General features: G+C 44.2%; 2 protein-coding genes and 2 long non-coding RNA genes across 26 annotated transcripts in view; 3 read left to right on the top strand and 1 right to left on the bottom strand.

Moving 5' to 3' along the window:
• The first annotated feature begins 12 nt into the window (after window positions 1-12).
• Window positions 13-7,407, top strand: LOC110489826 (decaprenyl-diphosphate synthase subunit 1). 3 transcript variants are annotated; one of them, XM_021562769.2, is made up of 11 exons: window positions 15-206; window positions 1,378-1,433; window positions 3,127-3,262; window positions 3,418-3,548; window positions 3,954-4,095; window positions 4,363-4,474; window positions 4,782-4,891; window positions 4,991-5,071; window positions 5,192-5,305; window positions 5,481-5,561; window positions 5,785-7,407. In XM_021562769.2, exons 1-11 carry the CDS (start codon window positions 54-56, stop codon window positions 5,923-5,925), a joined length of 1,257 nt encoding a protein of 418 aa, XP_021418444.1. In that variant the 5' UTR covers window positions 15-53; the 3' UTR covers window positions 5,926-7,407. The 3 variants fall into 3 exon arrangements, with proteins under 3 accessions (XP_036799982.1, XP_021418444.1, XP_021418445.1); XM_036944087.1 differs by lacking the exon at window positions 5,192-5,305 and having other exon boundaries at window positions 13-206; XM_021562770.2 differs by lacking the exons at window positions 15-206; window positions 1,378-1,433; window positions 3,127-3,262 and adding an exon at window positions 3,694-3,752 and having other exon boundaries at window positions 3,416-3,548; window positions 5,785-5,925.
• An 897-nt stretch (window positions 7,408-8,304) lies between these two features.
• Window positions 8,305-21,664, bottom strand: part of LOC110489823 (abl interactor 1) — a 66,583-nt gene continuing 53,223 nt past the window's right edge. For 4 of the 19 annotated variants that reach the window (XM_021562753.2, XM_021562755.2, XM_021562752.2 and 1 more), the window contains 6 exons: window positions 20,583-20,683; window positions 19,496-19,606; window positions 15,526-15,774; window positions 13,870-13,956; window positions 10,422-10,610; window positions 8,305-10,091 (listed from right to left, as the gene is read on the bottom strand). In XM_021562753.2, coding sequence (XP_021418428.2) covers window positions 9,916-10,091; window positions 10,422-10,610; window positions 13,870-13,956; window positions 15,526-15,774; window positions 19,496-19,606; window positions 20,583-20,683 — 913 coding nt within the window. In that variant the 3' untranslated portion in view covers window positions 8,305-9,915. The remainder of the gene's footprint in view (window positions 10,092-10,421; window positions 10,611-13,869; window positions 13,957-15,525; window positions 15,775-19,495; window positions 19,607-20,582; window positions 20,684-21,664) is intronic. The other 15 variants (XM_021562759.2, XM_021562761.2, XM_021562758.2 and 12 more) reach the window with 7 other exon arrangements.
• Window positions 10,610-12,518, top strand: LOC110489827. Its single transcript, XR_005036062.1, has 3 exons — window positions 10,610-12,093; window positions 12,132-12,433; window positions 12,484-12,518. It is a non-coding gene; the product is annotated as an uncharacterized LOC110489827 (long non-coding RNA).
• On the top strand, window positions 12,677-14,928 carry LOC118938792. 3 transcript variants are annotated; one of them, XR_005036064.1, is made up of 3 exons: window positions 12,677-12,721; window positions 12,760-12,916; window positions 13,093-14,928. It is a non-coding gene; the product is annotated as an uncharacterized LOC118938792 (long non-coding RNA). The 3 variants fall into 3 exon arrangements; XR_005036065.1 differs by having other exon boundaries at window positions 12,760-13,061; window positions 13,181-14,928; XR_005036063.1 differs by having other exon boundaries at window positions 12,760-13,111; window positions 13,143-14,928.

Below are 21,664 nucleotides of genomic sequence, written 5' to 3'. Positions count from 1 at the left end.
TTCCGCTTCCGGCGTCATATTGTGTAATATTTTCCAGCTATGTGTGGAGGAACATGGCGATACCGTGGAGGCACTGTTGGAGGTGGACTACAGGCGCTACGAGTACAAGTGTACTAGAAACCATATGCGGTTTTAATGGAAGGTCTGCTACGTTTGCTGCTTTGTCTTTGCGAGGAACGGGGGCCGTCGCTGGCTCGGGAAAGGAGGTAGGTAACGTGCGCCCGTGTCAGTGCCAAGATTTCGCCGGGCGGGAGTGCTGTCAACCCAATCAAGGTCAACCAGTATATAACACAGAATCTGCAAGCTGATCTTATTAATGAGTTGTAGCTTGACTGGTGTAGCTATATTGGGATTTAGTCCAGTTTAGTCCAGTTTATCCCAGTTGTTGTAGCGAACTAAAAACATATATGTTATGAAGGACATTGGTTTTGTATATATAGTTACAGTAAAGATTGTTGCTATATGACAAGATGGTTTGGATTTCTAGCTAGCCATATCTTGCTGGTTTGTTATGCATTCTCAGTTTAGCTAAAGGTCAAGACAATTAATGTCATTGCAGGGCTACACTGTACCAAGCCTTGCACTTGATTTTTCTCACTGGCTTATCTCTTTTATTTCAGAAGGGACACTAGGTTGTTGGGTTGTTGGCCGATGTATGATTAAATCTAATAATATCATGATATTTCACACTGACGATATATCGTCATGGTGAAGACTATACTTTATTCCCCTCAAACTCAGCCAGCTCCACTTTGTTTTTTCGTCATTCCCATCTAACCAGGGACTGATTTAGACCTGGGACACCAGGTGGGTGGAATGAATTATCAGGTAGAACACATAACCAGCAGGTTCTGGACCTCGTAGGGTAAGAGTTGAATAACCCTGCTCAATTTGAAATTCACAAATAAACAATGTGCAGTTTTAGAAGTTAGACTGTATCAAATATGTTGAAAATGAAGTGAATGACCTAAGCCTTGTTTTTTTTGGGCCATACTAAGATTATTTAATAAGAACGCGACTGCAGTTTGTTTGCTTATTTACGATATAATAAAGTCTGGATTTATCTAGTCATTAACGGAGCAAAACGATTATATCGGATATTGCAACATTTGGAGTAGCTTATCATAGAGGTCTCCCCAAATATCACCCAATCCTACCATGTTGTTACTAGACAGAACTGTCAGTGGGTAGCCTACATTGCTTGGTCAAGAGTATGTGGTTCATAGCCTAGAATAACCTAAACTAGGCTACCTCACAATGACATCATGTAAGTAACTTGAGGAAAAGTTGTCAAATGCCCACCTGACTAAATGATTGGCTACATATGCTTAAGTTGTTGTGCTCAGGTTATTCATATGTGACATTAATTTATTTCAGAGACTATCCTCCAGGCCTGAAGACACAACCTCAATAGGCAACTATATTCTGACAAGGTGAGTCTGAGATTGAAATATTATATGCAGTAATTTATATAGATAGAGAAATATGATATACAGTACCACTCAAACATTTGGACACCTACTTATTCAAGGGTTTTTATTTATTTGGACTATTTTCTACATTGTAGAGTAATCGTGAAGACATCAGAACTATGAAATGGAACATATGGAATCATGTAGTAACCAAAAAGTGATAAACAAATAAAATAAATGTATTCTTCAAAGTAGCCACCCTTTGCCTTGATGGCACCTTTGCCCACTCTTAGCATTCTCTCAACCAGCTTCATGAGGAATGTTTTTCAACAGTCTTGAAGGAGTTCCCACATATGCTGAGCACTTGTTGACTGCTTTTCCTTCACTCTGCAGTCCAACTCATCCCAAGCCATCTCAATTGGGTTGAGGTCGGGGTGATTGTAGAAGCCAGGTCATATGATGACGCACTCATCACTCTCCTTCTTGATCATATAGCCCATACACAGCCTGGATTTGTGTTTTGAGTCATTGTCCTGTTAAAACAAATGATAGTCCAACTAAGCACAAACCAGATGGGATGGTGTATCGCTGCAGAATGCTGGGGTGGCCATGCTGGTTAAGTGTGCCTTGAATTTTAAATAAATCACAGACAGTGTCAGAAGCTAAGCACCATCACATCTCCTCCATGCTTCACGGTGGGAGCCACATAAGGGGAAATCATCCGTTCACCTACTCTGCGTCTCAAAGACACGGCGGTTGAAACCAAAAATCTCAAATTTGGAATCATCAGACTAAAGGACAGATTTTGACTGGTCTAATGTCCATTGCTTGTGTTTCTTGGCCCAAGCAAGGCTCTTCTTCTTATTGGTGTCCTTTAGTAGTGGTTTCTTTGCAGTAATTTGACCATGAAGGCCTAATTTACGAAGTCTCTGAGCAGTTGATGTTGAGATGTGTTTATATATATATATATTCCCTCTAAACATTACATATTTAGTGATGTGGGTAATAAAGTGTTCCTCCTCCCTCAATGTAACCTGACCGCGGCCCCCATTCCTCACTAATCCACAGCTCTCCATCCTTATCAGTGACTGCAACCATGTGATTGCCTTTCCTTTACTCAATACATTCCAAGCTTAATTGACTCCACCACATACATTCCTCCTACAGATAACCAGTAACTTCTGCTGTAGAAAGCAGACTGTGGCACTCCTCATTTCCATAGGATACCTGATGATTTTAACAATATTTCAAGTTTAGAAGTCAGAACCCATCACTTGAACTCTGAAGCATTTATTTGGGCTGTAATCTGAGGTGCAGTTATTCTTATGAACTTATCCTCAGCAGCAGAGGTAACTGGGTCTTCCTTTCCAGTGGCGGTCCTCATGAGAGCCAGTTTCATCATGGCGCTTGATGGTTTTTGTGACTGCACTTGAAGAAACTTTCAAAGTTCTTGACATTTTCCGGATTGACTGACCTTCATGTCTTAAAGTAATGATGGACCGTCGTTTCTCTTTGCTTATTTGAGCTGTTCTTGACATAATATGGACTTGGTCTTCTACCATGATTCTATATGTGTTATTTCATAGTTTTGAAGTCTTCACTATTATTCTACAATAAAGAAACCCTTGAATGAGTAGCTGCGTCCAAACTTTTGACTGGCACTGTATATAGATGTGATAATTGTTATATATACTTGTGCATATTTATTTTACAGTAGGCACAAATCAAGGTTGCTTTACCCCACACAAAAGCCTTGCTGCTGCAAAAGGATACACAGTGATGCCAAGTTGAAGGACCCGTTCACACTAGCCCAAAAAGACTTGAACCATTTGTATGATGATATTAAAAAGGTAAGTCGCCTGATTTGGTGTCATCATGTATCATGGTCACAGTGGCGTATGCTTCTAACTCCGTCTCATTTAGCTTCTTTGCCCAGTTCAGACTACTGTGACTGGTTTTTAAAGTAACGTAACCCCAATAAAGGTGATTTTTCTGTTCTTCACAGGAGCTTTTTGTGTCCAAATCAGAGCTGAAGTCCTTATGTGACTACTACTTTGACGGGAAGGGCAAGGCCTTCCGACCAATGATAGTGGTGCTGATGGCCCGGGCTTGCAATATTCACAGCAACAGAGACGGGTAAGATATTATCCTGGGTATAGTGCAGTTAACTAGGTAGGCAGTATGGATACTAGGTACATACATACCTGGTAGTAAGTAGCCTAATGGTGTACAGGAGGCAGACTTGGGTGAGAAACTATGCTAATGAAATGTATCTATCTAGCACACACACCAGGAACCACTTGGCACAAGTGACTGGGGAGAATGCACATTTTTAGAAAGGTAAGATAGGCTGTACCCTATGATTGCTGTTTATGACTTCATTGCCGGAGATGGATGTAGGCTATTACAGTTGAAATGAGTCATGCCCATGCTATTTCATTGCAATAACCATTTCATAAAAGTATTTATTCAGGCTGCCCTTATCAGTGATTGTCTATTGAACCAATAGGTGTGACTATGTAGTTCTGTCTGTCTGTGTAGAGATCTGCTCCCAGGTCAGCGGTCCATAGCTATGATCTCTGAAATGATCCACACCGCCAGCCTGGTCCACGATGATGTCATCGACGGCTCGGACAAGCGGAGGGGGAAGACCACCATCAACGAAGTGTGGGGGGAGCGAAAGGTGAGCGGAGTCCCCCGACCTGGGTTTTGTCTGTTAGGAGTAGCCAGTCATGGTGTCATATTACACACTACACTAAGCTATTCAACTACAACATATGCAGTTCATGTTAATGAGGGAAATGGTCATATGAAATGGCCCAAGTAGTCTTGAAAAAAATGCAAGACTAACAACGTTTGTAATGCGTCTTATGATAAACTAATACACCCTAGTTGTGAGATCGTATGACTGTTTGGTTTTATTAATCATGTGTTCGCTTAACTCTCCCAGGCCATTTTAGCTGGAGATTTCATCCTCTCGGCAGCCTCCATGGCTCTGGCCCGTATCGGCAACAACACAGTGGTGTCAGTGCTGTCTCAGGTCATAGAGGATCTGGTGCGAGGTAAGGACCCAAACAAGTATGTTGCGCAGTATTGTTGTTGCGTTGCACAAGATATGCAGTCCGTTTCAGTTCAAACAGTTTATTTTTATCTGTTTCCTTGGCTGTTTCAGTTACTGTACACTTTACCAGAACTACACTTTGAGTTTTCTGTTTGCTTATCACCATTACCCGCCCTGTTACAATTAAGACTGTTGTAATGCAACGCTTCTGATTTTGTAAGGGGAAATGAGTAATCAACGTTGAAGATTACCAAAGCGTATAGGAAACACTGTCTCTGTTCACACTAACATATTTGTTGATGTTCCAGGGGAATTCATGCAGCTGGGCTCCAAGGAGAACGAGAGCGAGAGATTCAAGCACTACCTCGAGAAGAGCTTCAAGAAGACTGCCAGTCTTATAGCGAACAGTTGTAAAGCAGTATGTACGTTCTATCTCCACAATAATAACAGACTTCCAGGAAGTCCTAGGGCAGAACTGAAAAGGTGTGTGTTGACTGGCTGTCATTTTCCATTCAAGGTATCTATTCTGGTGAACTCGGACCCAGAGGTACAGGAAATAGCCTTTCAGTACGGGAGGAACGTAGGCATCGCCTTTCAGGTACATTTCTGATATTTGCTTTTGCCTCTTGAATGGGTGTTGTATAATCTTTTAATTTGAAGTTATTACAGTTGAATGAAGTTATTAAACTTGACTTAATGTTAATTCTGTGTGTCCTAGCTGGTGGATGATGTGCTGGACTTCACAGCATGCGCCAGCCAGCTAGGAAAGCCTTCGGCTACAGACCTTAAGCTGGGCCTGGCAACCGGACCAGTCTTATTTGCCTGTCAACAGGTGTGTTTATTGTGAGAGTTGAACAGTCAACCTTTAGCTCCCCATATGGGAAATGAGTAACTCTTCTAGTTACTGTCCAACATAGCTATTTCTAGATTGAAACACAGTGACTGACTGGTATGTATGTGCCTAACTGTGTAGTCTGTGACAGTGTATTTTACCGTTTCCTCTTTAGTTTCCTGAGCTGCATGCTATGATTATGAGGAGGTTCAGCACCACTGGAGACGTGGATCGGGCCTGGCAGTATGTCCTGGAGGTAAGGCTGTTGATGAAGATGGACGACACATGTCTACCTTTTGTGAGAATTGTGTGTTTTAAAAGCAATCTGGAAATTCTATTGGTCCTATGGTTATGTTGTCTGCCTCTGCATTGCTTACTATTTGGGGTTTTATACTGGGTTTCTGTAAAGCACTTTGTGACAACTGCTGATGTAAAAAGGGCTTCATAAAATACACCCGCCTGGTTTCTCCTTCCCTCAGAGTGATGGTGTGGATCAGACCAACTACCTGGCCCAGAGCTACTGCCGGGAAGCCATCCGGCAGATCAGCCTGCTCAGGCCCTCCCCGGAACGGGACGCCCTCATCAGGCTCACTGAGATGGTCCTCACACGCGACAAGTGAGCTCCCACCCCCAGGCTTCACTTCAGGCAGCTGTCCTGTGGAAGCCCCCACCCCCCCCCTCCCCATGGAGGGTTAGATGCCAGGATGATGAGGGAAGGTGGTTAATGTTTCATCAGTGACATTCCCAGTGGGTCCTGATGGACCATTGTTTATGCAGCTTTTTGTACATAACATAAGTTAAAGGTGGAACTAAACGGTGCATACACAGGTTCTTCAGGACTGACTTTTGGGTGAGATGCACTGCTTCACATTACCCATGGCTTCTTTCTCCCCTCTGGAAAACCCTTAGGTCCTCACAGAAAAGAGTATATGTTATTGACACCAGTGGTTTTTAATGCTAGTCCTGTAGGACCCCTGCATCTACAGGTTTCTGAACCAACCCCCCACCTATACTTCAATTGAACTTCAACAAAGCGTTAAAATAGCACGTCAATGAGGCATGAACACAGACCTATATGCACAGGGACCCTCCAGGATCATTGTTGAAACATGATTTTCAGTGTATACAGTACTGTAAATGCAGCCACCGCCCTACTTCCAACTGGCAAGGCTGTTGTTATTACACGTGATGCTTGGGGCGGGATGGACCCTGCAGAATCATTGTAATTCCATGAGTCAAGATGGAGTATCATTATTGTGTGTGTGTGGATCTGTATTAAGACCTTGCTCGAAGATCCGCCCGCAGTCCGCACCGTAACGACCAAAAGTCAAATGTTTGTCAGGGTGACTCTTGTCAATTGGAGAATGTTATATTGTAGGTATTTCCTGTCACAAGTGCTTAAAGGTCCCAAACAGTCATTCTGATTTCCATGTAACGCAGCCTTTTGAGTGACTAAAACATCACCCACAATATTTTAACGTTTGAGAAATAATGTTTTTTTTCTCTCATGGAAAACTACCACCAGGAAGTCCGAAAAGATTGCATCAGTGGGTGGGGAGCTGGTAGGCTGAGTGGGCGGGGAGCTGGTAGGCTGAGTGGGCGGGGAGCTGGTAGGCTGAGTGGGCGGGGAGCTGGTAGGCTGAGTGGGCGGGCGTTCCCAAGAACCGCCAATGTCAAGCAACAGATGCAGTGTTAGAGAGATTATCTCAAGCAAATTTGCTGAAACACAAAAGGAACTCGAACAACATTGAAATTGCATGCAACATCCAATCCTGTCAATAATCAAATCATCGTTTCACTAATTATTTGTTTATCCTGTTTGGTTATTGTAACTATCAATGTAGACAAAATGTTGGCTATATAATTTAGTGAGCTATCCCAAATGGAATTGTCAGCACTGTTTATCACGCTAGCTGGTTCACCTTGAACAATTTCATGTGTTTACAAAACATTGGGAACTATTTTCCTAATATTGAGTTGCAACCCCTTTTTGCCCTCAGAACAGCCTCAGTTTGTCGGGGCCTGGACTCTGCAAGGTTTCGAAAGAGTTACATGGGGGATGTTGACTCGAATGCTTCCCACAGCTCTGTCAAGTTGACTGGGTGTCCTTTGGGTGGTGTACCATTCTTGACACACACGGGTAACTGTTTGACCGTGAAAAACCCAGCAGAGTTGCCGTTCTTGACACACTCAAACCGCTGTGCCTGGCACCTACTACCATACCCCATTCAAAGACACATACATTTTTGTCTTGCCCATTCACCCTCTGAATGGCACACACACAATCATTGTCTCGAGGCTTAAAAATCCTTATTTAACCGGCCTCCTCCCCTTCCCCTACACTGATTTTGAAGTGGATTTAACAGGTGACATCAGTAAGGGATCATAGTTTTCACCTGGTCAGTTTGTCAAGGAAAGAGGTGATCATAATGGTTTGTACCGTGAGACAATGTTCTTATCAATGATGTCAAGAAGTTATTAATTTTTTGTTTGGCATGTCTTAATGTAATGACATGACCACTGCGTCTGAGTTGTGGGCAACCCATCCCCTGCTTCTGTTCCATCCTGGCTAAAGACAACTAGCTAACACCAGACACTTCATTAGGGTAAACCTCATTCTATTTGGTGACATGCTGCAGTCACATTTTTGCACCAGTGGACTAGCTACCGGTACTTAATTAAATTAGGTAAGAGAATAAGATGTTACCGTTGGTGTATTAAAATGAGGCTTTTTGTGATGTCACAAATCCCGCCTCTTAAGTGTTTGACATGGAGGGGACCAGTAACTTTATGATCAAACTTGATCAATGTAGAAGCAACATTCATTTTTCATACTTTGATCTGGTTTCATCCAAATGTCATGAAACTGTGATTTTGACTGTTCGGGACCTTTAATAAACCCAGGCCTTAACATCCACAATGACTGTGTGCTCACATTAAATGTTATTTTTTAAAGTCAAGCTTTACCTTTGTTTTCATTCCCAATTACCACACCACTAGGTTGTACAATGGTTTATTATAAAAGACTGTACATTCATTTTTCAATGAACATATATATACACAAACTAAGGGCAGAGATGAGAGCTTTGATATCTACCCATTGAGCTGGAACACTTGTATATGTTGAATATAACAAAGCATCAAGGCATTAGCTGCTATAACCTGAAATGGTCAACAGTGACAAGTGCAGTTACTTTCATGTTTTGAGTCCGGACAGGAAAGACATGTAGGAAGAAACTGGTGAAGTCTGCAATTTTGCAGCTTAACCATAAACACCTACCTGAATTGTCATGAAGCAATCGATAGTCTGTCGAAGGGATAATTACAACTATAAATGAACATGGACAAAGTGGGTGGGGTCAATTTGGAACAATAAAAGAAACAATTTGGCATCAAGAAATCCAGACCTGAGTTATGAAACCATTACAGGTTAAAAACGACAGATCTAAACCCAGTTTTACTTTGTGAAGACTGAGGAGGTATCCGAGTTGTCATATTGGTCTCCATTATTACGGAACAGTAAAACATCACTTGAAAACTGAGCCCACGAACACTATGAATTACAATCTCTTACATTATACTTATGCCTACAGATGAGTAAAACATTACTGTGGAGTTGCTTTAGATACATTACCAGATGGAACATTTTCATGTAAATGTAATATCAAATGTTTAAATACAAATAAGACCATCACATCAACAAGTCCGAAAATGACTTTTATATCTAGGTAATTCAATCAATAAAAAAATAACATGGAAATATTACAACAAAATGGAAGCATAATGGCATCAAAACGTAGAGGTTATACATGTTTAATTTAGCATGCTTTACATCCAGACTTAATTTCAGGAATGACTGAAATAAAAAGTGAAAGGTTTTGTTATTCATAAAAAGCAATTGAAGTTTGAATTCAACATCCAAAATGGATCAGCCTTGTGATTGTGAGAACCGTGATTATAGAAAACAGAACAGAATCTTATGTTGGACATTTGCATGTGTGGCATGTAGCCTGCTTGAGATACTGTGATTAGCATTTACTCTACAGACACCCAACAGGCTGCAGCTCACTCACATTATATACAATTAGCAGTAGTAACACTTCCACTGAAGGTGTGCACACAAGATCACCAGAATGCCTACATATGCATGAGAGCTGCTCCATATAGCATAATACTCTTGATACACAAAGAAATCACGATAAGCTCATGAATAATGTATAGGTCACTAGACGTCGACAAACGCTAATGAATAGTCAGGGTCAGATGTTATGTTGCGCATATGTAGACAGGAAGAAGAATAAAACTTGAAATGTCCTTCAGCTAGTTTTACCGTGGTCTTTGAAAACACCTTTACACCACAACCCTTGTGAGCACGTCATCAGGCTTATCCTATTCATTCTTTGTATACTTGATAAAAACGTCCCCCAACCCACCCATAACACCTAAATAAAGTAAATAGTTGTATTTATTTGCAATCAGTATAAGGGAACAAGAGTTCTGTCATATCCAAAATCACTTCTCTAAGCTTTGTATGGTCAGACTCCTGTTTTTATTAGTCTCTGTAGTAAACTAGATATGACTGAATCAATACACTGCAGTGGGGGTTGCCTTCACTCGGCATAGTGCATGATGGACTCAACGTAGTTGCCGGGGAACAGGCCCGTGACCCCGCTGCTTAGGCCCTCGAACCAGCCGTCATCATTCTTCTTGATGATGTAGATGATGGCTCCCTCCATGAAGCTCAGCTCATCGTCTTTATCTGCTGCGTAGTCGTAGATGGCCACCACTGAGGAGGAAAGAGAGGGAAAAACAGTGAGGGAACGTCTCAATTGCATTCCCTTTTGATCCCTCACGTCCTTTCTCCTCACCTCCTCAAAACCCATTGGATGAGGTGGTCAGAGTTCCCTCCCCCCCTGATTTTCTCATCTGGTGGGTCTTGAGAACAAGGCGAGGAAATGCAACAGATTCTCCCTAAAGATTTTAACCTATTAAGCATTAAAGTGCTTAAGTAGTTGAATAGTGCAGTGTAGTTGAAATAAATGTGAAGGGTATGGTATGGAGGGAGAAGAACAGCGTTCAGTAAAGAGAGGCGTCAGTATTGATCCCTGAGGCACACCTTTCTCTATGTAGCTCTTGGGCGCCCACTGGGGGTCTCCGTCAGCATAAGGGTCGTTGTAGTGCACCACAGCTGCTTCCTCTTCCTCCTCATAGTCAACTGGCGGGGGTGGAGGAGGGGGAGGAGCCTCATCAAACATGGGCAGGTCATCCGGCGGAGGCGGCGGAGGCAGAGTAGGTGTGTCCGCAACTGCCAAACAGCAGTAGAGGGGAGGGGGCAGAAAGGAGATTAGGAACGCTGCCTGAAACTGGGACGAAGGAAACAGTACAGCACATTACATGTGGGCTGCACATGCAACCAAGCCCAACGGTACAGAGAAAACCATGCAATCGTGGCAGAGCTACATGCAAGGGTGTGTATATGCCAGGCACCGATGGTTAGTCGGTTAAATGCACAACAGCGAGTTGTTGGCATGACGATTTTGACCTTTGTTCCTCCAGGTCACTTGTTCAAGTCACTTGTTAAGAAATGTAATTTAGTTGCAAGTGTTCTTTGCCACTCAGGCAATGCTGCACTTTAATGTGAACTTGTTTGGACACTTTCCATCACCTTCCCACAACATTTGAGTTCTCTGTTTGGTTCAAATGAATGATGTCAAAAACAATATAATAGACTGCAACCTGAATAGTAAGTTATGAGCTCTCTCTATATGAGATGCTTAATTAGTATGCGTGGATCGTGGAGGTTTGCCTGCATAAATCTATCATGATACCATTCATGTGTTGTACCAAAAGGAATAGGAGCTCAAATATTCTCAAGGTTGTGTATATCAAAAGGGGAGGATATGGGTATTGAAGTGGTTTTTGTTTTACTCCATCTACTGGAAATTAAAGCCGTCGTACTCTTAAGAAACACCAACAAAATGGTGCTATTTCAATTCTGCACGTAACATAAATCTGTCTAACAATAGCAGGCTAAGCTTCTTTAGCGTTACATAAAAGCATGCACACTATTTCTCTGTTGATCACACACACACACACAACAAATGTGCATACGTTAAGTCCTTCCGCTCATACAGTGCATTTTCTGAGTGAAATTATACTTAACATTTGCCTTATTGCACACATGGGACTTTGTGGAAATACCATTTCAGCTGCCAATTTCATTGTACATTCTCCTAAATAATCCTGGAATGGAGCACTGAAGAAAGCAATGGGTGCCAATGGTAATAAGCATGTATCTGTCAGAACTACTTATTAGCACAGACTGTAGATGAGGATGATGATACTGAGGATGTTTAGTGTCCAGCATAAGACCGACAAATGAGTGAACAGGCACAAGGCATGCTGTGTGTGATTGAGAGATGGAGGTGTTCTACATCTAGTTCTACGGAGGTGTTCTACATCTAGTTCTACATCTAGTTCTACGGAGGTTGTCTACATCTACGGAGGTGTTCTACATCTAGTTCTACATCTAGTTTTACGGAGGTGTTCTACATCTACGGAGGTGTTCTACATCTACGGAGGTCTTCTACATCTACGGAGGTCTTCTACATCTACGGAGGTCTTCTACATCTACGGAGGTCTTCTACATCTACGGAGGTCTTCTACATCTACGGAGGTCTTCTACATCTACGGAGGTGTTCTACATCTAGTTCTACATCTAGTTCTACGGAGGTTGTCTACATCTACGGAGGTGTTCTACATCTAGTTCTACATCTAGTTTTACGGAGGTGTTCTACATCTACGGAGGTGTTCTACATCTACGGAGGTGTTCTACATCTACGGAGGTGTTCTACATCTACGGAGGTCTTCTACATCTACGGAGGTCTTCTACATCTACGGAGGTCTTCTACATCTAGTTCTACATCTACGGAGGTGTTCTACATCTACGGAGGTCTTCTACATCTACGGAGGTCTTCTACATCTAGTTCTACATCTACGGAGGTGTTCTACATCTACGGAGGTGTTCTACATCTACGGAGGTGTTCTACATCTACGGAGGTCTTCTACATCTACGGAGGTCTTCTACATCTAGTTCTACATCTACGGAGGTGTTCTACATCTACGGAGGTCTTCTACATCTAGTTCTACATCTACGGAGGTGTTCTACATCTACGGAGGTCTTCTACATCTACGGAGGTCTTCTACATCTAGTTCTACATCTACGGAGGTCTTCTACATCTACGGAGGTCTTCTACATCTACGGAGGTGTTCTACATCTAGTTCTACATCTACGGAGGTGTTCTACATCTACGGAGGTCTTCTACATCTAGTTCTACATCTACGGAGGTGTTCCACATCTACGGAGGTCTTCTACATCTACGGAGGTCTTCTACATCTAGTTCTACATCTACGGAGGTGTTCTACATCTACGGAGGTCTTCTACATCTACGGAGGTGTTCTACATCTACGGAGGTCTTCTACATCTACGGAGGTCTTCTACATCTAGTTCTACATCTACGGAGGTGTTCTACATCTACGGAGGTCTTCTACATCTACGGAGGTCTTCTACATCTAGTTCTACATCTACGGAGGTGTTCTACATCTACGGAGGTCTTCTACATCTACGGAGGTCTTCTACATCTAGTTCTACATCTACGGAGGTCTTCTACATCTACGGAGGTCTTCTACATCTACGGAGGTCTTCTACATCTACGGAGGTCTTCTACATCTACGGAGGTCTTCTACATCTACGGAGGTGTTCTACATCTAGTTCTACATCTACGGAGGTCTTCTACATCTACGGAGGTCTTCTACATCTAGTTCTACATCTACGGAGGTGTTCTACATCTACGGAGGTCTTCTACATCTACGGAGGTCTTCTACATCTAGTTCTACATCTACGGAGGTGTTCTACATCTACGGAGGTGTTCTACATCTACGGAGGTGTTCTACATCTAGTTCTACATCTACGGAGGTCTTCTACATCTACGGAGGTCTTCTACATCTACGGAGGTCTTCTACATCTACGGAGGTCTTCTACATCTACGGAGGTCTTCTACATCTACGGAGGTCTTCTACATCTACGGAGGTCTTCTACATCTAGTTCTACATTTACGGAGGTGTTCTACATCTAGTTCTACGGAGGTGTTCTACATCTACAGAGGTGTTCTACATCTAGTTCTACGGAGGTGTTCTACATCTACGGAGGTGTTCTACATCTAGTTCTACGGAGGTGTTCTACATCTAGTTCTACGGAGGTGTTCTACATCTACAGAGGTGTTCTACATCTAGTTCTACGGAGGTGTTCTACATCTACGGAGGTGTTCTACATCTACGGAGGTGTTCTACATCTAGTTCTACGGAGGTGTTCTACATTTACGGAGGTGTTCTACATCTAGTTCTACATCTACGGAGGTGTTCTACATCTAGTTCTACGGAGGTGTTCTACATCTACGGAAGGTGTTCTACGGAGGTGTTCTACATCTACGGAGGTGTTCTACGGAGGTGTTCTACATCTAGATCTAGAGGGAAAAGGAGAGCGTGTGGTGGGCCTCAGGACTTACTGTTCTCCTGCACCCTGGCCACAAAGCCTGTCAGAGGTATCTGTGGAGTCAGCTGGGGCATGGGAGGAGGAGGGGGAGCGATAGACACTGGAAGCCGCCGCAGGCGCACCGACAGACAGACACCGACAGACAGACACACCGACAGACAGACACACAAACAAAACGAAATAGAGAAAGCAAGGATATAAAGTACACAGAGATAGTCACCCAGAACAATATAGGAAAATATTAAAAGAAACAGACAGAATACCTTCAACCCAAGTAAATGCAATATTCTGCAAGAATTAAAAGACAAAGCATGTGTGACAAAGCATAAAAACAGTCTATGCTTGTGGTTTTTAGTTCAGAGACAGAGTCTAGATTCCCCCAGGTATTTAGTGGTACAGATTGAGGGATTAAAAAGGGATTAGGTTTGATTGTCGTTGCTATTTCCTGCTCCTAATCACAATCTGAACCAGATGATTGTAGTGTCGGGACATGACCTGAGAGAGGTGCTGTGTGCAACCCTACTAACCCTAGCTCTCAATCAACCAAGTTACTTTCACAACTAGTGGCGTGAAGAGTGCCACCAATCTTAAAAATAACCTGTAAACCTTAGAGATCAGCATCAGGTTTATAAGGAATTGGGTGCCATTTTGAACGCAGTTCAGGTGGAAGAGTGTGTGCATCTGTCTGTCTGCGTGCTCCTGCCCGCCTGTCTGTCTGCGTGCGTGCGTCTGCCTGTCTGTCTGCGTGCGTCTGCGTGCGTGCGTCTGCCTGTCTGTCTGTCTGCGTGCGTGCCTCTGCCTGTCTGCGTACGACACTGTTAGTGGTTTAAGCTTGATCTTGATCTATAGGCATTTGAGATCAACCCCAGGCCCAAGTCATGATCTTTACTGAACCAAGCATGTGACCGCACCTCCATACACTCCCTCTTTTAAACACCAGACAGTCTTTTACAGGGCAAGTGAATGAGAAAGGAGAGACCAATCTCAATTCAAAAACGCACAGGTGGCTGCTGTAGGCTTGAGTTTCTCACATTTTATCCAAATTCTTTTGGCTTTTCCAGGAATTAATGACGTTACTGAGTTCAGTACGCCTCCACATCACCGAGACTGTGTGTGTGTGGGTTGTCCCACTGGAGTGTGTGTTGAAGGGTACAGTACATGACTAAAAATAAACACTGTGCTTAAGTTAATGGACACCTTGAGCTGGAGTCACCTTGTGGAGGATGGCTGGTACATTTTAGGAAATGGGGAAGAAAAACAGGTTGTGAAAACACTAAGAAACTGTGATTTAAGAAAACGTCATCTCGTACTTAAACGGAGACCAAAAAGCAGTGACTCTGCAATCCTTGCGTATGTCGATCGCCTGGATTGTATCAGCTGGGAAATCCGAGGACAAGAAAGCATTCTACATAAATGCACAAGTATTTCCCGCGAGTGTACATTTAGTATTTGTGTACCAGAGGGACATGCTAAGTGACATACTGATGTAGTCACAGGGATGTCATTAGCTTCGGTGGCACCCAGTGAGAGTCGCCAAACTCAGTGGGGGACACTTTTCTAAGAGAGTGATGGAGTTTATGAGAGGGAAGTTCCCTTTAGGGGGAAACTATCCATCTCCCGTCTAGTAGAGGGCTGTTGGTGGAGGGGGGGGGGGGCATGAGTGTCTTACTTGAGTTGTGGGGGTAGGCGGGGGTGCCCCCATTAATGTATGGCTGCTGTATTTGCTGCTGTTGTAGCTGTAGGGCCTGCTGCTGCTGCAGGGAGAACTGGGAGCTGACGGACGGCGCCCTGCGGTAGGTGCCCGTGGCCGAAACCATGGAGACCGAGGAGGTGGTGGAGTTGTGCCGTGAGATCTGCCGTGAGATGGTGCCGAACTGGGACATGGGGATGGGGCCAAGACCAGGCCCGGGAGCCACCGCTAGAGTAGAAAACACCCACAGAAAGAGAGAAAGGGATAGAGGAGGGAGAGTCAGAGAGAGAGGAAATTACAAAGGGGAGAGGACAGAAAGGGGGAGAGAAGAGAGAGCCCAGCAAATGAATCAGCGACACCCAACAACAGAGTAGACCCAATATCGGCAGAGCAATCATTGGATCCCCGAAGCAACTGAACCACCAGCATCACCACCAATCACAGAGATCCAGAAGAGGGAAGGGGGAGGGACAGGCGACACCACAGCCAATCCTGATGGAGGAGTCATGCTTATTTACACCCAGATGCGTGCGTTCCTTTAGTGCAGAAACGTTTACTTCCATCCATCATTGGCTACAATCACAAAATCTTCACCCAAAAAGCATGCTTGATATAATATCGATTACTTGTGCCCCCGTGTGCATTTGTTTTGTAAAAGAGGCAGGGCAGAATAGAAGACACACATCATTTGAGGCTAGGAGACAGTTGAAAGGGGATAGCTGCTTCGGCTTCTCCTGTGGCGCTCTGGCACTCCACTGAACATGAGGTTTTGGGCTCAATGAAATTGAACCTGCATTGCAGTAATTACACAGTGACACACGTTCTTTGCTGTACTCAAATTGCAGGACTTTTCGGACGATGTAAAAACGTGCACTAGATACACACGTCACAGGTCGATGTAGTACTACGGTATGAGGGATTTTTCAGAAATACATTACATTTTAAGCACACACACACATATTTGCGGCGCAGTACAGAACAGATTTAATTTACCCTGACTACAACCAATCCATTAGGTTTTCTAGAAGCCTACCATTTGTCACGCGTCAGCATTTTCACAACAATAAATATTACTGCAGCAGTTAAAGCATATTTCATGACTGTGTCGTCAACATATTTGAATGAGGGAGTGTGTGTGTGTGTTTATGAGTGAGTGTGCAGTAAATATGAAAGTGTGTGTGTGTTTATGAGTGAGTGTGCAGTAAATATGAAAGTGTGTGTGTGTTTATGAGTGAGTGTGCAGTAAATATGAAAGTGTGTGTGTGTTTATGAGTGAGTGTGCAGTAAATATGAAAGTGTGTGTGTGTTTATGAGTGAGTGTGCAGTAAATATGAAAGTGTGTGTGTGTTTATGAGTGAGTGTGCAGTAAATATGGAAGTGTGTGTGTGTTTATGAGTGAGTGTGCAGTAAATATGAAAGTGTGTGTGTGTTTATGAGTGAGTGTGCAGTAAATATGGAAGTGTGTGTGTGTTTATGAGTGAGTGTGCAGTAAATATGAAAGTGTGTGTGTGTTTATGAGTGAGTGTGCAGTAAATATGAAAGTGTGTGTGTGTAGAATGTGTTTTCCTCCAGTTGGGTATTTCCTGTTTACTGGGTCAGATAACGGTAGCTCTCTGGAGAAGCTCTCCTCTCAGATACTGGTGAATGAGAGTGTGTGTGTGTGTGTGTGTGTGTGTGTGTGTGTGTGTGTGTGTGTGTGTGTAAAATGATAAACAGTAACTCTCTGGAGAAGCTCTCCTCTCAGATACTGATGAGTGAGTGAGTGAGTGAGTGTAGAATGATAACAGTAGCTCTCTGACTTGTCATAACATGGACCGACTGCTGCATGCCTATTATGGACCGCCACTTCACTCAAACATATAGACAAAATCTGCAACATTTCACATGGACAAAAACCCATACAACCATATATGAAGACCACGGTCCATATTTACAAAGCATCAGTAGGAGTGCTGATCTGGGATCAGGGTCCCTTTAGTCCATATAATCTTAATCATTATGATCTAAAAGAAAAAGGCTAAACTGATCCGATATCAGCACTGCTACTCTGAGATGCTTGATTACATACAGCCCCCTGTACTTCAAAGCTATGACAGTCAATCAAATCAAACCCACATTTGGAGCCCTGCGTCAGAAAACCCAACAGTCCCATAAGACACACACAACCTCAATTTGCTTCTGAGATTAAACAGATACAAGCCAATTTAACTGACTTCATATTATCACCCGAGACAGAGTCAAATCAATCACACATACAGTGGGGCAAAAAAGTATTTAGTCAGCCACCAATTGTGCAAGTTCTCCCACTTAAAAAGATGAGAGAGGCCTGTAATTTTCATCATAAGTACACTTCAACTATGACAGACAAAATGAGAAAAAAAATCCAGGATTTGTAGGATTTTTAATGAATTTATTTGCAAATTATGGTGGAAAATAAGTATTTGGTCACCTACAAACAAGCAAGATTTCTGGCTCTCACAGACCTGTAACTTCTTCTTTAAGAGGCTCCTCTGTCCTCCACTCGTTACCTGTATTAATGGCACCTGTTTGAACTTGTTATCAGTATAAAAGACACCTGTCCACAACCTCAAACAGTCACACTCCAAACTCCACTATGGCCAAGACCAAGTACCTGTCAAAGGACACCAGAAACAAAATTGTAGACCTGCACCAGGCTGGGAAGACTGAATCTGCAATAGGTAAGCAGCTTGGTTTGAAGAAATCAACTGTGGGAGAAATTATTAGGAAATGGAAGACATACAAGACCACTGATAATCTCCCTCGATCTGGGGCTCCACACAAGATCTCACCCCGGGGGGTCAAAATGATCACAAGAACGGTGAGCAAAAATCCCAGAACCACACGGGGGGGACCTAGTGAATGACCTGCAGAGAGCTGGGACCAAAGTAACAAAGCCTACCATCAGTAACACAATACGCCGCCAGGGACTCAAATCCTGCAGTGCCAGACGTATCCCCCTGCTTAAGCCAGTACATGTCCAGGCCCGTCTGAAGTTTGCTAGAGAGCATTTGGATGATCCAGAAGAAGATTGGGAGAATGTCATATGGTCAGATGAAACCAAAATATAACTTTTTGGTAAAAACTCAACTCACCGTGTTTGGAGGACAAAGAATGCTGAGTTGCATCCAAAGAACACAATACCTACTGTGAAGCATGGGGGTGGAAACATCATGCTTTGGGGCTGTTTTTCTGCAAAGGGACCACTCATCTTTTTAAGTGGGAGAACTTGCACAATTGGTGGCTGACTAAATACTGGTTTGCCCCACTGTACATAATTTCCAAAAGCACATTACACACAATGCAGCTGGTCATTGGTTGAAGTACCTGTTCCGAAAAAGTATCTTCCCTTAACAAAGTGTGGTAATTTTGAACTTCGTAAAATCAATTGAACAAAGTAAATAGGGGTTGGTAATTTAATCAAATATAGCCCGGGGGCTGAATGGAAAATGTCCATATTGAATTAACCAGCACTTTAATTAACATGCATACTGGCTTCTGGAGCCTGGGGCCCGGAAGAGAACATTGTTTCATTAGAGACTTCTTCAGTGCCCCGTCTGGGGCGGCGTGCAGCCCCGTCTGAGGCGGCGTGCAGCCCCGTCTGAGGCGGCGTGCAGCCCCGTCTGAGGCGGCGTGCAGCCCCGTCTGAGGCGGCGTGCAGCCCCGTCTGGGTCTGTGTCCCATTTGACATTAACCTGGATGTAGATAGATAACCAGAACCCAAGCACCACCATCAAGTGATCCCCCCCCACCACCAACATACACCACCAGATGGACCCATGGTTAAAGCACCAGGCTGCAAGAGGCGCACACACACACACGTAAACCCTCTAATAGCGACAGTCAGAGATGAGGGGGTTTCGATGATTGTCCACTGGCGGCAGAGAGGAGCGGCGGTACAGCCTAGTGGTTGGTGGTTCTTTGGGCTCACCTGTCACTGCAGGAGCCCCTGGGTTGCCCTGCCCCGGGAGAGGAGGCGGCGGAGGAGCCTGATGACCAGGAAGTGGAGGAGGGGGGGGTGGGAGAGCGGACATTGGCGGGACTGAAACGAGTGCGTCAGAACCACTCCGTTAGTGACTGATTGGGGGTTTCAAGCTGGTTGGTTATGTTGGTGTTAGGTACCATCTTACCACACCTTTATATACGAATAACACATGAACATCTCATACAACAACCCCTTTGCAAGAAGAAGGCAACAGGCACACGCCGCTGTGGCTATACAGCATGGAGTGTGCGTTACCATGGTGACAGGCTTACAGACAGCTCCAGTCTTGCTGGCCTGATATCCTGTCACTAATATCCAGCTCCGTCTCCTTTCTCTCTCGACCTCAACAGGCCAAAAGGACACCTCGTTCCAAACTCCCTGTTCCATTTCCAACTACAAAACCACCTGTAGTCTTCTATTCTCTTTAACATTGAGCCGCACCCCTAATACAGGAGAGCCTATTTACATACAGAGACAGCGAGAGAGACAGCGAGAGAGAGACAGCGAGAGAGAGACAGCGAGAGAGAGACAGCGAGAATCTCAGAACACAATAGGTCATTATGAGCCCTCTGTCCGGTAAGATTAGCTTTGTTCTAAATAACTCCTCACTCAGTCCTCCAGCAACACAACTCATTTACACTTTGTTTACATTTTCCCCTTGTGTGATGGGAGTGTGTGTGTTCTGTGCATTGTCCATCTGTGCTAGTACTCACTTGACTTAATGAACTGGATTTTCAATGAGAGAGTAGTATGTGTTTATGAATTAATGTTTCTGTAGTCACAATGCAGACACACACACACACACACAGAGAGAGACAGAGAGAGAGAGAGAGACACACACAGAGAGACAGAGAGAGAGAGAGAGACACAGAGAGAGAGAGAGAGAGAGAGAGAGAGAGAGACACACACACAAACACACACACACATAGAGAGAGGAGATGGTGGCTTAGAAATGATAACACATAACAAGATTCCAACATACCCAGTGTGATTGACCCCATGTTCCTATACAGTACAGTTAATTCCCGCTCACCTGGACCAGAGTTGGGAATGGAGGGCGTAGGCACTGCGATGGGAATGCCAATACTGCTGCTTCCGCTGTTCTCCCTGCTGCCACTACCCCCACTGCTACCACTAGAGAGAAAGGGAAAGAAACAGAGAGAACAAATGTATTCAGGGCAACCCACAGAGGAGACAGTAGGTATCACTTGTGCACACAGCTGGTATGCCCATGTCCCAGTTAGAATTCTCCACCGCAACCTGTCAGTCACAGGGACAGAGGTAAAAGCCCTTCAGAACCACTACACCATTTATATTGTGTTGTTCAAAATCCGTTTAGAGGACTTTACATTAATCAAGAATGTCAAGATTGACATTGCATGCAGAAGACATGATTCCACTGAACCTGGTACCAACAGGACACACTGTGGTCGATACAGTACATCTAGAGTGAGTACAAAGCACTAAGGACACCTTCCTAATATTGAGTTGCACCCCGACACCTCCTTCAGCCCTCAGAACAGCCTCAATTAATCTGGGCATGGTCTCTGCAAGGTGTCCAATGCGTTCCACAGGGATGCTGGCCCATGTTGACTTCGATGTGTCAAGTTGTCTGGATGTCCTTTGGGTGGTGGACCAGTCTTCATACACACAGGAAACGGTCTTTAACCGGTCTCCTCCCTGTCACCTACACTGATTGAAGTGGATTTAACACCTTTCACCTGGTCAGTTTGTGTCATGGAAAGGTGTCCTTAATGTTTTGTACACTCAGTCAATACCATAGGACATAGGAGAGGCATTATGTCAAAGCCTATAAGCCCCGCCTTGCCCTGCAGCTGACCTGGAGGCTGTCAGATGAATGTCTGGCTAGGACCCCCCCCCTCCCAGGCCCAAATCCTGCTCACGACCCCCATACCCTTCCCTGCCAGTCTAGCCCGGGCCTCTTTTTTTTGGGGGGGGGGGGGGCTGGCAGCAGGGGGTCCCCTCAGCACGAATCACATATACAGGGGCTCAGTTCCACCTAGAAGGATGGGAGGGGAAGAGTCAGGGGTTTACTGTGACTATGTGATCCAGTGAGGATGAGAAAAGGGGGAAGCCCAGCCCCCCCCCGCGTGA

Source organism: Oncorhynchus mykiss, chromosome 15 (assembly GCF_013265735.2).
Source record: "Oncorhynchus mykiss isolate Arlee chromosome 15, USDA_OmykA_1.1, whole genome shotgun sequence".
Classification (NCBI taxonomy): Eukaryota; Metazoa; Chordata; class Actinopteri; order Salmoniformes; family Salmonidae; genus Oncorhynchus; species Oncorhynchus mykiss.
The sequence above is the reverse complement of the archived record's forward strand: the minus strand, read 5'-3'. Positions and strand labels throughout refer to the sequence as shown.

What these genes read in the sequence shown, in the direction of transcription:
- LOC110489826 (XM_021562769.2), top strand. Translation starts at nt 54, where the DNA reads ATGGCGATACCGTGGAGGCACTGTTGGAGGTGGACTACAGGCGCTACG. An exon ending in TCGCTGGCTCGGGAAAGGAG is followed by an intron (nt 207 to 1,377) that starts GTAGGTAACGTG and finishes AATTTATTTCAG; the next exon opens with AGACTATCCTCCAGGCCTGA. An exon ending in TAGCGAACAGTTGTAAAGCA is followed by an intron (nt 4,892 to 4,990) that starts GTATGTACGTTC and finishes TTTCCATTCAAG; the next exon opens with GTATCTATTCTGGTGAACTC.